This window comes from Ictidomys tridecemlineatus, unplaced genomic scaffold, assembly GCF_052094955.1.
Source record: "Ictidomys tridecemlineatus isolate mIctTri1 unplaced genomic scaffold, mIctTri1.hap1 Scaffold_61, whole genome shotgun sequence".
NCBI lineage: Eukaryota > Metazoa > Chordata > Mammalia > Rodentia > Sciuridae > Ictidomys > Ictidomys tridecemlineatus.
This window is the reverse complement of record NW_027524175.1, coordinates 1,601,433-1,614,868: the sequence shown is the minus strand read 5'-3', so window position 1 is coordinate 1,614,868 and position 13,436 is coordinate 1,601,433. Positions and strand designations below refer to the sequence as shown.

The 13,436-nt window shown below is 49.2% G+C and overlaps 1 protein-coding gene across 1 annotated transcript in view; it reads left to right on the top strand.

Moving 5' to 3' along the window:
- The first annotated feature begins 491 nt into the window (after window positions 1-491).
- LOC144364817 (echinoderm microtubule-associated protein-like 1) overlaps window positions 492-13,436 on the top strand; it is a 65,686-nt gene continuing 52,741 nt past the window's right edge. The window contains exon 1 of the mRNA XM_078037137.1: window positions 492-647. Within this exon, the coding sequence (XP_077893263.1) occupies window positions 581-647 (67 nt within the window). The 5' untranslated portion in view covers window positions 492-580. The remainder of the gene's footprint in view (window positions 648-13,436) is intronic.

Here is a 13,436-nt window from a genome sequence, read left to right as displayed (position 1 = left end):
CTGCTACGGTACTTTGTCCTGACCCTTGGCCTCGCCCTGACTGAATGAAGGCAGATGCGAGGCTGTGACTGTGACGGGCCGGGCTGCCCTGGGTGGGAAGCCGCGGAGGGTGGCAGCTGCGCGCTGTCCTGGCCAAGGCAGGGCCCGCCGCGGGGGGAAACGGGCGGCGAGGGCGCGCTCGGAGGACGCGGCCCCGGGGAGGCGCCCGGCTAGTTGTCCGCGCTGGGTCCCGGAGCTGCGCACGGCGCGAGGACAGCGCGTCCGCCGAGCGTGGGCAGGGTCCCGCGCCCCTGCTCGCGGCCTCGCCCTTAGTCCCCGCGAGGCCGCCCGCCGCTGCAGGGCCGGGCCAGGAGGCAGCCGCCGCGCCCGCCTGCCACGTCCCCGCGCCGCCGCCACCTAGGCGCCCCCTGGCTGGCGGCGCGGGCGGAGTGGGCGGCGGCGGGCTGGTTGCCATGGTGACCAGCAGCAGCCGCCGCCACAGCAGGCGGGGCCCCAGCGCCAGCGCGGTCGCGGCGCGGCTCAGCTCAGTGTGTGGGAGAGCGGCGGCCGGCCGGGAGCGGGCGCGGCCCGCGGCCTCAGCATGGAGGACGGCTTCTCGAGCTACAGCAGCCTGCCAGACACGTCCTCGCTGCTCCAGTTTTGCAACGGTGAGGGCCCGCGGCGGGCGGCGCGCGGGGGCCAGGCCTGGCGGCCGCGGAGACCACACAGGGGCCCCGCTCCCGCCGCCGCCGGCGCATTGTGCTGGGGCCGCGGGGCCGCGCTCGCCCTGGGCCCCGCGCACGCGGCCGGCGTGCGGACCCCAGCGGGAAGCGCGGGAGGCGGCGGGGAGGCCGGCAGACCAGCCGGGCCCTAGGAGGAGCGGCGGCGCGGCCGCCCGGTTCCCCGGCGAGCAGCGCCCTGGACGCTGCGCCCGGAGGTCAGCCCCAGGCACCGGCTGACTCCCGGGGTGCGCGGGTGTGCTGCAGAGGGACCCCGGGACCCGCCCGGGCCGCCCCACAGCCCCGCCGTTTAGCGTAGCCCAGAGCTTTTCAGCTCAAAGACGGCGAGGACTGGCTCCAGGGTGCTGCGTCTTATTTGGCGTATGGGATAATAGTTTTTGTTGCATTTTTTTACAAGAAGGAAACATTCCTACCTGTGCATAGGGCATCGTGTAAACAAATATGAAATCCTGCATGCTTGGAAGAGTTCTGGTCTCACTAGCAGGGCTGAAACAGATTTTCACAGCACGCTGCATGTATTATCAGAACATGATGTGTCATAATTCATGCACAAAAGTTTACCACCTATTTTTTTACATGTTGGGGTCATTGCTTCATCAGAGGACCCCCAAAGTTTGTTAAAGGAAAAAAAAATGTGTATTTTGTAGAATATGCTTACATTGCAGTCGGGATAATTTTGAATTCTAGAGTCTTGAGCAACTGGAGAGATTTTTCATTGTAATTGTGGTCTAGGGAGACCTAACACCTGTTTGCAAACAAGAGGTATCACTGTAGCAGTATAGAGTAGCGAGTGTGTTGATCCATCCTGTATACTGAGTTTCTTTTTTTTTTTTTCCTCTCTCTCTCTCTCTCTGGTGAAATTTATCATCTTTTTCATGACAGTGTGTACTCAGACAGGTTTGCAGCTTGTGATTTTCATATGGCTGGGTAGAATGGATTTGGTACTGTTGCCACTGGGGTACTTCATAGTCTAGTGGTGGGATGCCAGCAGGATGATTCCCTTCTTCAATTAATATATTGAGTAATTTCCTTAATTGACTTATGATTGATCATATCCAAATTACTATTTTTGATCTCCAAGATCCATGTTTTTGGTAGAATTCTCTTTGCCTTAATTGTAAGGGGCATGCCGCTGAAAATTACATGAAATGACTTCCAGTCATAAAGCCTTTCAAAAATTAGTATGTGGGCAGCAGTATCATTGACGGTTTGACTTGGATATGAAAGTGACTGTAGATATTTTTATTTGAGCAGTTGTTTGGAAGTCTGGTTATATGGTTCTTAAATAGAAATTCAGTCATGAAGTTGGCTTACACAAAGACTCATGAATGTTTTGGTTTTCTGCCTTTTCCTGTTAATTGCCAGCCTGGAGATATTGGTATGATATTTTACTGGTAATATGTCTAGAAGAAAGTAAAAACCAGCTCTTAAGCTTGGTGTTTTCTTTTATTGGGTGAGGTACTGGGGATTGAACTCAGGGAAACTCCACCACTGAGCCCTATTTTGTATTTTATTTAGAGACAGGGTCTCAATGAGTTGCTTAGTGCTTTGCTTTTGCTGAGGCTGGCTTTGAACTCACGATCCTCAGCCTTCCGAGAGCTGCTGGGATTATAGTTGTGCCCTACCGCATCCAGTTTAAGCTTATTTTTAAACATGATGTGTTTTTAAACCAGCTTAAGAAAAATCACCTTACAATCAAACAATATCAATCAAAGATTGTTGGGTGAGTTTTTAAAGTTCTTATTAGCTCTGTATTGTGCAGGATGAGGTTTGCCTTATGAATAAAGTTGAAGCAAGAGTAACCTTTGGAGCCTGGCACAGTGACGCACACCTGTGATCCCAGTGGCTCAGGAGGCTGAGGCAGGAGTATCATGAATTCAAAGTCAGCCTCAGCAACAGCAGGCACTTAGAAACTCAGTGAGACCCAGCCTCTAAATAAAATACAAAATAGGGCTAGAGATATGGCTCAGGGTTGAGTGCCCCTGAGTTCAATCCTCAGTACCAAAAGAAAAAAAAAGAATAGCCTTTGGTGCAAAATGTATGTTTAACTGATGACAACTTAGGAAATAGATGTTTTGATGTGAAATCATTCATTTTAAGAGGCTCTCATTAAGTGAAAATACAAATGAATACAATTCAGTTAATTACTATGTTGATTCAATTAAAACAGTGCACCACAGAAACACCATTTACCAAGAACTAAATTAAACATTTGGATATTTCATTAGCTACTTTGGAAAAAAAATTCTTTTTAAAGTAGATTTACAGTGGCAGGACCACATGGGATAATATGTGAACTCATACATTTTTATATGTTGAATGTGCTTCGAGGTTTTAATAGTGGCGGGAACTCAGGACTCAGAAGTCATCATTATACTGTATTAGCTTCAGAGAATACAATCCACCCTTATTATCTGCAAGACTTTATCAAGAGAGATAAAGACAAAAGAATGCATAAGTGAGAAGGGAGAAAGAAGAAAATGTGTTCTAATGAATGAAATTTCCTTCTTCCCTGTTCACTCTTTTTCTTGTTCTCTCTCCTACTTAATTGTTCGGGCTGCTAAACGTAAACTTGTACAATCTCTGGCCTACCAACGAGGCTGCCCAGTCTTATTTTTCAGGAATCATCCTCATTAAAGTAGAAAATGTGTGTATTGCTTTTTTTTCAAAGTATTTAAAATCTGTGGTGTGAGCTAGAAATCAGACTTCTTTTTAATGCTGTAAAAAAAACTGCAGTAGTTTGAAAAGTGGACAATAGTTGTGCTTTACAAGCCAATTTGTGGTTTAGAAAACACCATCTTTCACTGTAGGTGTTCTTCAGAGTCCCCTGTGAGGCGATAACATTTCCATCCTCCCTGTACATTTGGGGAAACTGAGGCACAGAGAGACCTTGGGAACTTTAAAAGAACCCACAGTTGGGGCTTTGGAAACGGTCTGGGGCTCTGTGCTTGTTTTGCTGATGGTAGTTCTGTGGAGCTACTCACGTACCCTGAACTAGCTCACCCTTTCAGGAACACCCATTGCTCTCAGAGTTGTGGGAGTTGGAAGATCCTTCTCACCCCAGGAGAAGCCCTGGCACCAGGTGGCATCACGCCCCCACCGTGCCCCACTCAGCCCCTGCAGCCGCCCATCTGCTTTCCGCCTCTGTGCATCCTGGCATTTCTCGTAGGTGGAATCCTATGACGTTCCGTCTCCATTGCTGGCTTCTTTCTCTCAGCACGTCCATGCAGGCTGGGTGCCCTTCCTTTTTATGGCCGTTGAGGTCTTGTCCTGTGGGTAACATGCTATTCCTTCACTGGCTGGTGACATTGGGTTTTTTTCCCCTCACTTTTTCACTATTGTGAATGATGCACCATGAAATTCACATACATATTTTTTATTAATGTGTTATAATCATACATAATAGTGAGATTTCTTATGCTGTATTTTTACTTACACACAATTTGGTCCATCTCATTTCCCTTTCCTTTCTCCTTCCCCTGACAGGCTTACTCTGATTTACTGAGCTCCTATTATTATTGTTATTATTATTTTAATCATTGCATTATAATTGTAATTAACAGTGCATCCATTGTGGTATATACGTGGTATATATGCACATGGACATCGTGGGGTGTGGTGGACTTGGTTCCCCAGGGATTCCTGTGCCACCCTCCTCCTCCCTCTCTATACCAGCCACAGACACACATCTTTTATTCTTTCCTTTTTTTTATGGTACAGGGGCTTGAACCCAGAGGGCTTAACCACTGGGCCACTTCCCCAGCCCTTTTCTATGTTCTATTTAGAAACAGGGTCTCACTAAATTGCTCAGGGCCTTGCTAAGTTGTTGAGGCTGGCTTTGAACTTGCAATCCTCCTGCCTCAGCCTCCTAAACTGCTGGGATTACATATAGACACATCTTGAGTGGATGTACGTGTTTGTCTTGAGCTGATACCTAGGAGTGAAATTGCTGAGTCACGTGATCACTGGTTTTTTTTTTTTTTTTAACATTTTGAGGAATTGATCTGAAGTTTTGAAATCTAAATATCCAGCTCTTTCTATGACCCTTGCTGATAAAAGAATGGGAATTAAGAAAATGGATGACAGAGGGGAAGAAGTGAGGGCAAAGAACAAATGTTGCTGCTCTGTTTCTGTGTCCTTTGGATACCTTGGCTGTCACAGCCAAATGTGCCAGCGCACGTCCCTGCCCATCCTTGTTTCTCAGGACTGAGCACGTCCTCTCATGGCGTGCTTCACAGTCTTAGGTCTTTGAGTGGTTTCTTCAGAGTTGATGACTTGGGGACACAGCTGGCCAGCAAAGGGAGGGAAGCTGCTTTGGCCAGGGGGGAGCCTCTGTTCCCACACCCACCCCATGACTCAGGAGCTCACTACCTGCCTGCCTAGTCCTTTCCTTCTTAGAACATATAGACTGTCATTTCCGATATGGAGTCAAAATTTGGCCCCCAGCTTTCCCTGAGGGTCTGGGGGAAGAGTTTTCAGCTCCTTCTGTGTTACTGGGTCATCACTGTTAGACGACAGTCCCGATGGCTCCTTCTCAGTCTTCTTTTGACTAAACATTACCATTAAAAAACAAGGAATTTTAGACCCTTAATCATCCTGGTTTGCCTCCTCTACGCCTGTTTCATTTTGTTTGTGTCCATTTTCAAATTTGATACAGTGAACGTGGTATTCCATAGCAGAGCACCGTCCTCTCCTCTGAGGTCCTCCTTCTACTACTGCAGCCTAAGGTCATGTTCGCTCCTTTGCTGGCCACATTTCCATTATTACCTCCTGCTGATATTCACCTAAGTTCTTATCTGTTTTACAGGTACTATGGCCAAGTCCTTTTTTTTCTTAGTTTCAATAACTCTGTGTGTGTGTGTGTATGTGTGTGTGTGTGAGAGAGAGAGGGGGGGGTGGAGTTTCCTCCAGCAGGCAGAGCTCTCTCAGATTAAACCAAGTATCATCAGTGTTTAAAGATGGTGATCGTGTAAATAATCCCAGGACTCAGGAAATATATCTAGTGTTACAACAACGGGGAAGTCGATCAGTGTCGTAAGCGTCTGGTCCTGGCTTGCTGCCTTTTCTATTCCCCGCTTTCCCGCAGGGTGCTGCTTAGGAGCCACTCAGACCAACTCACTCTACCTGCCTGGCACATTTTGAAGGGGCTCTAATAATCGTTGAACTACTGCAGTTAGTTTCTTTAGTTTGGAAATGGAAGAGTGTTTTAATTTTCATCTTTCTGTTATGGGAAATGGGATCCCCTTTCCCAGTCATCCTAAACTCCTCTGACATCTATAGTATTGGTGACGGTCTCTTAACGGACAACGGTAGACTTTTCAAGTTGGCAAATACTTGGATTTCACCCAGGACCCAGTGCTCCTGGGAGGGCAGCATGTGGACTCCACAACACGAAGTGTTCTCAGCCCTCTTTTGCATGCTCAAGGGTGACAGAGTACTGACTTTAGCATTCTGTGATAGCTCAATCAAAGGGAAACGCCTCCATAGAAAAGTGCAAAGCAAGTGCTGTGCTAAGCGAGAATCGCTAATTGGTGCGCTCGCCCCCCCCCCAGCAAGGAATTTATTTTATAGTCAAACCACAAGCATTTATGACATTACAAACAAACTCATATTTCTTGGTGGAAAATGCACAAAATTCTGCTTTAAAAGTAGTCATTAATTGATCATTGTTAATATCTGGGAAAGTGGAAGTGTTTTCATACACTCTCTTAAAAAATAAGAGTGGAGGGTGGAGGACGGAGAAGAGAAGAGAAGTGACTCTTGGTTTATAGTTCTGCGGTCCTTGTGCCATAAAGCTCTATCGCAGCGTGGAAGTGGTGTTCACAGGCAGGCCCCAGAGAGTGGGAAGCATGCGGTAGGCTGAGCGCTCAGGCCAGGCGGCTGCTCCAGGTTCTGAAATCACTGGTATTTTGTGCTGCTTCCTTTGGGAAAAATTATTATTTATCTTTAAAGCCCTGGCTTATTCACAGAGGGGTTCTAGTATTAGCAAAACATTTTAAATGCCTTTGGAAACATTGCTAATAAAAACGAAAAGTGGCTGTGAAGTCCCCTGCTGTGTGGTCGCCATCCATCGCCCAGCCCTCCTGCTCCCTGGGTGTTGTACAGTTCTGCTTATTTTCATGGGGCCCAGGTTGGGGGGAGACTTTAGTCTTAAGCAGGAGCAAGTGCCATCCTCTGTGGGTTACTTTTAACAAACAACTGTTTGAAAGAGTTTTTCTGTGAAGTGCTGGACTCACCGTGGAATTGAGCGTTAGGCAGACACTTCCAGTTCCGGTCCACGGGCTCCTTTACTGGCCAATGCTGGAGGTGTGGGAACCCACGTGTCTGCTGAGTAGCCATGTGTGAAAGTGAAGCTTTCTGGAAAATGTTTAAACTCTGTCTTAGTGACTCCCCAACCCCCAATGATGAGGCACACCTGACCTGCAGAGCGCATGGCACCCAAGGGCCGGTTCGGAGCTGCCCACAGTGGGAATGACAGGAGGCCTGAGGGCAGGAATGCTGTGCTGTGGGAGGGAGGGGAACCAGAGGCCAGGTCCAGTGACGCTCACCCTCAGGGTCGATTCTTCCTTGAGGTGTGGCCCTTCACTCTGCATACTCCGCAGGGTGGGACCACCTCCTGAACTCAGTCATTCCCACCAACAGTCTCCCAGGGAAGGTGGGCAGCAAAGTCAAGACAGCGAGGCTGGAGGTACATGGGCAGCTGTGCATCAGGAGGACCCCAGGTCATTTTGACACATTCTCCCCATTTTTGGTGAATACCCACAACAGGCTGAGGCAATTACAAGTGTTAAAAATGTGGTCTGTGCTAGAAACAGTGGGTTCTTCTTCCCCACTCACATTTCAGTTGGTCCAGTGGATTGTGCCTCCCAAATACCTGACCATCCATCCCACCTGCTTTAGCTTGGACCCCAGCAGTTCTCATCCAGAGTTTGATTTGGTTGTAGTAGTGGCCCCAATCTGGCCTTTCTGCCTCCAGTTTTCACAGTTATTTATGCCAAGAGGGATAGGCTGTGCTGGGCAGCCCAGGGCGCCATGGTGGCTGTCATAGGCCTTGGACTGGGGCTCTGTCAGGGCTACTTCCTAAGGAAGGTGAAGGGGCCATCCTCCAGCCCTCTTGCTGCAGGCAGGTGGGTGAGGCTAAGGATGTTCCAGACCCAGGGAAGCTTGCAGGAAGCCCTCCGTTGGTGTAAGAACCTGTTGGGAACTGAAGGATAGTCATATGTGGTAAAGGAAAGCAAAGCCAGGTGGCCAGGAGGATGGCATGGGACTTTGAGACTATGCTAAGGAGCTTGGTCTTGTTGCTAGGAGCAGGGAGAGTGTCGGGGACAATGCTGAGGCATGAGTGACTTGATCAGAGTTTCAGGATTTTTTTGTGTGTATAGGGGAGGGTCAGGGTCTTGCTACATTGCCTAGGCTGGTCTTGAACTCCTGGGTTCAAACAGTCCTTCCAGCCCATCCTCCCAAGTAGCTGGGACTACAGGTTCCTGCCTCTGCACCTGGTTAGGTTTTCAGATTTAAAATCACTGTCCCGGGGCTGGGGATGTGGCTCAAGCGGTAGTGCGCTTGCCTGGCATGGATGCGGCCCGGGTTTGATCCTCAGCACCACATACCAACAAAGATGTTGTGTCCGCCGAGAACTAAAAACTAAATATTAAAAAAAATTAAAAAAAAATAAAATCACTGTCCCTGCAGCAGGGAGGGTGGACTGAAAGAGCAGACCAGGGTGGAGGAGGACATTAGGTTGTCACCCAGGAGAGCCTTGGTAATTACGTGGGAGGGGTGAGAGCAAGGCTCAGGAGATACTTGCAGGCAACATCACCTGGACTTGCCTTAGAGGACGGAGGGGGAGGAACCAAGGACAATCCTAGGCCCCGCCTCCTCTAGCCAGGGCAGACCCCAGGCCAGTGAGAAATAGGGGATAGGTGGTGGGTGGGTGGTGGGTTCAGTGTGGGGCATGAGGGCCCCGCTGAGGTGCTGTGCAGCTGTGGGTGCAGGGCCTAGAGCCTAGGAGGCATCTGGGCTGAAACTGACAGGTATTTGTCAGCCGTCAGCACAGAGACAGAACTTGAACCCGTGGGCACGGCTGACTTGCCCAAGGAGAGATTGACGCTGAATGCTCCTCTGGGCAGATCTGGTCCAGTGCCTTCCACTCACCTCTCTCCATCTTTGGCACCCAAGGCCCTTCAGGGTATGGCCTATGGCTCCTGGTGCCTTTGGGCTCTTTCACCTGCCAGGGCCCAGCCAGTGGGGTCAGGTGCCCTGCCTGAGACTATATGCTCCTTCCAGGCTGTTTCCTGGGATCGTCTTTGGGCCTTTGCCCCTTGGCAGTGCCGGGCCCATGGTGGGTTTCCTGATGAATGTCCATGGAGTCAACTCAGAGATTAGCTAATTGATCTTCCAGGGCCTCCTCAAATACACACACCAGCCCCCGGCCTCCCATATGACACGTGTACAAGAGGAAAAGCTCTCGCCTTGACTTCCTTGACATCATGTGTATGTTTGTGTGTGGCCTGTCACACGTGTTACGTCTGCATGTCTGCATGCACGTATGTGCACCTGTACACATGAGGCATGTGACACCTAGCTCTCCCCTCCTCCAAGAACCACTATACTTGGGTGCTCAGAGAGAAGGCATCCCAGACCTGAGATCTCCAAGGCTAACCCCTACCTGAGTGCAGGCTGATGAGGGCTGAGCCTGACGCCTCAGGACTGTCCTGTGCCATCAGTACACAGTGCCTCTAGCTGGACACTGTCACTTGAATCACTAAGTAGAAACATTTGGGGAAAGCATTTGGTGGTTTGACAGTCTTAGCACACATTATTTTAAGCCAAAGTAACTGACACAATGAAGTAGTTCTTGGAAAACCCAGCACTTTAGATAGTAAAAAGGATTTGACTTAAATCGCTCCCAAAAAGTTATGTAACAAGAGTCTTACATTCTTAGAAAAATATGCTCCAGTTAAGAAATGACTGAATGGAATTAGGGCTTTCTTGTGCCTCAGTGTTATAAATATTTTAGCTCCAATTGTAGACGCAAACATGGTGAAAAACCTTAGAGTGGGAAGCATCCTGGAAACCTTGGGAGGGGACCTTCTGAGAGCTTTCTGCTCCAGAGTCACTTGTGTTGCTGACCCATCCTGTGCTTGAAGCCTGGCGGCCACTCCCCAGAGATCATTGTAGCCATTATAACAATGATCTGTTAGCAGCTCCCCCAGATCAGCCCTTAGAAAGTAATTGAGCAGGGCTGCCCACACCTCTCTGCTCTAAAATTTGATTTGGTGTGTGATTTCTTTGTCTTTCTTGAGAGTGATCTTTTATCTAGTTGATATAATTTAATTATGTAAAAGTATGTGTTCCCATTGCATCTTTTACTTAATCATATCTCACACCACAGAGTTATTTCCCAGCCCACCAGTGCTTGTGCTTTTTGAAAGTAGGCACCACGTCACATTCAGCTTAATCTCCCCATTGCCGGGCATCGTGAGTAAGTGTGTGAGTGTGTGTGTTACAAGAGACGAAGACTCTGCTGACGTGCCCTCCTGGGCGTTCGCCAGACACTGCAGTGTGTCTCACCTGATCCTTGCTACACCCACCCCTGCACAGTGGGCACTATCCTTGCCTCTGTTGTGGCTGATGAGGAAACAGAGGCTCAGCATTCTCAGTACCAAGCTGCAGGCGGCTGGTGCATTGAAGAGCAGGGATGTGAGCCGTGCATTGCAGCCTGAGTGCAGGGCATGCTAAGGAATCCCCAGGTGGGAATGCTGGTGGGCATGAGAGGTGCCAAGGGGCTGGCTCAAGTCTGCCCTTGGTCTCTGGGAGAGGCTGCTGCACGTCACCTGTGTTTGATTGCCTGTCCCCTCTGGGGGGTCTAGAGCAAGCTTATCTGTTGCTATGCTTTGGATGTTGTTCAGTGTGTGCCCCAAGGGTCCTGTGTTGACAAGTAATCCCAGGATGTTTAGGGGAGGTGACTGAGTTGAGTAAATAGGGGAGTTCCCTGATTGACCCTCCTGGTTGTGTAAGAAGAGGACTGTGTGATGCCCTGCACAGGAAGGCCACCACCAGCTGTGGCCCTCCACCTCAGACCTCCTGTCACCATGGACCTGGTCTGTGGTGTTCTTCTTGCAACAGGAAATGCACCAAGGCAGTGTGTTCACAGTCTCTTTCAGATCACACTTTGGCAACTCTTCACTATGGAAACCTCATTTGTCTCTGAACTGCCCCAGTCCCAAAGAGTGCAGCCCCTAAGACACGACCCTAGGATGTGGGTGGACCTGGGTGCCACTGCCACCTGCATTGCTAACCTAGTGCCCTGGGATCCAGCCCCCAGGGGACATGCTTTTGAATGAGTGTGAGCCATTTCCCAGTGGAATGTTAAATGGGAATTTCCGTCTGGTCACCGCCTGCCTAGGAAGCTTTCAGATTCTGGCCAGGTGTGGCTTGCTTGAGGTCCCCAACAACGGCCAGCCCCAGCACTGCAGTGTGAAGGGAAGGAGCCCACCTGCAGACCCACAGTTGATGAAAGCACTCTGTCACTGTTGGCAGTTTGTACCTTCAGTTTTTCTTTAACCTTGTTCTATTTACTTACTGTCTTGCTTTCTCTGTAAGAGCGAAAAGATCGACTTGTGGTAAAGCACAGCATGCAGTTAGCGCCCTGCCCATGTTCAAGTGCACAGCTCAGTGGTGTTGAGTTCGTTCTTAACATGACTGACCACAGAACTCCCTCTATCATTCCAGCCCAAGCCCTGTTCTCACGTTGTCCTCGGAGTTTGGCCACTCAAGGGTCTCCTGTAAGTGCCACTTATAGTGTTCCTCTTTTTGCAAGTGGCTTACTTCACTCTCAGAAGTAAAACAATAATATCATGAAGTTATAGAATCCCAAATTGAACAACGTCTAGCTACAAGCATAGGCCGGGTACCCAGAGAGGGCCAGTTATCTGAGCATTCAGGCCATTGGAACTGTGGGTGCCCTGTCCCTACCTGACGCTGGGTGCACCACCACAGTCCCGCTCGGCCTGTGCGGGGTGAGCATCTCACCTCTGGAATCAGAGCAGTGAAAAGCTTGCTCTTACCCTGATCCAGGGCCAGTGCAAGGCCACACTACAGAAGGGCAGTGTGGAGCCCTGGGACTTGGGCCCCAAGCCCAATATACCTTCCCACTGTCTAACAGCCAGAAAAGCTGCTCTGACAGGCAGAGTGGTGGCATGCATCTGAGCTCCCAGGGTGGGGGAGCTGGAAAAAGATCTCAGAGCAGTGTAGGGAAATGATGAGGGGCATATGTTTGCTGAAGAAATTCCATGACATATGCCTGCTCATCACCAGTAACATGCATTCTCTCTCCACGAGCTAAGAATCTAAGAAAGGAAACAGCAGATGTAGGACCCAGGATCTAGGGAGGATCTGGACTGGAGTCCTGGAATATTTCTTAGTTTTTGTTTTTTTGAGATTGTTTTTGCACATTGGGCACAATTCACTGACATGAGCATCTGATTGGAGCTTCTCATTTGCAGGACCATTTAAAAAGATAAGCAGGCAGAAGCTGCACATGTCCAAAATGAATAAGTAATTCTTGAGAATTAGCAAAAAGGATGATGTTTGTTCCTTTCAGTATTCTTTGAATCTACCACAAATTACTCCCCAGAGGTTGGGAGCATGGGCATTGGAGAGAGGAGATATGGGTTCCCGTCCTGGTTTTGCATTTGCAATAATGACTGGACCCGAATCAACTGCATATTATTTCCTGGCCTCAGGTTCCTCAGGTGGACTAAGGGGAGGTGGTCCTGAGCCCTGAATAAGGTGGCTGCATAGTCCAGGCAGAAGCAGTTGTACCTCACATTGGGCAATTTGAGGGGCATTTAATAAAGAGGCTGTTAGGGAGGCTCAAGTGGGTGTGTACTGAGCCACGGGGCTGGAGTAGTGCCTGTGACTGGTGCAGAAGGTAGAGTTCTAGCGAGGGGAGCAGTTACCAGTTACCAGACCAGATTCAGCCAGGGCTGCAAGGACAGGACCTCCAAACAGGATCTGTGACCAGCCAACCCACAGTGGCCCCACATGGAGAAGCTGGGGAATCTGGACCTGACCTTGGTCTCTTCTGTCCTTCCATCTGCTGGACAGTGCCCCATTGGGCACACCCCTGGTGTTATGGTTTAGATGTGAGGTGTCCTAAAAGTTCATGTGTGGGACAATGCAAGACAGTTCAGAGGAGAAATGATTGGGTTGTGAGAGTCTTTAACCCAATCAGTGAATTAATCCCAACTGAGTGGTAGCTAAAGTGGTGGGGTGTGGCTGGAGGAGGAGGGCATGGGGATATAGCTTTGGGGTATATATTGTATCTGGCAAGTGGAGACCTCTCTCTGCTTCCTGATCACCATGTAAGCTGCTTCCCTCTGCCACACTCTTCCGCCATGCTGTTCCCTTTTTTCTATGCCCCTAATTTTGTGAATGGAAATGTTTACTTTGTACCATTATATATTGGATGCTTGTAAATTGCTTTTAATTTTACAGAGCTCACAATGCAAGATTGCCTTGAGCCTCAGAGAAGACTTTGGACTTGAATTTTGAGCATTTTGCATTGTGAGATGGTTGTGAGCTTTTGGGGGCCAAGGGAAGAATGTTATGGTTTGAATGTGAGGTGTCCTCCAAAAGCTCCTGGGTGAGACAATGCAAGAAAGTATAGAGGAGAAATGATTGGGTTGTGAGAGTCTTAACCCAATCAGTGAA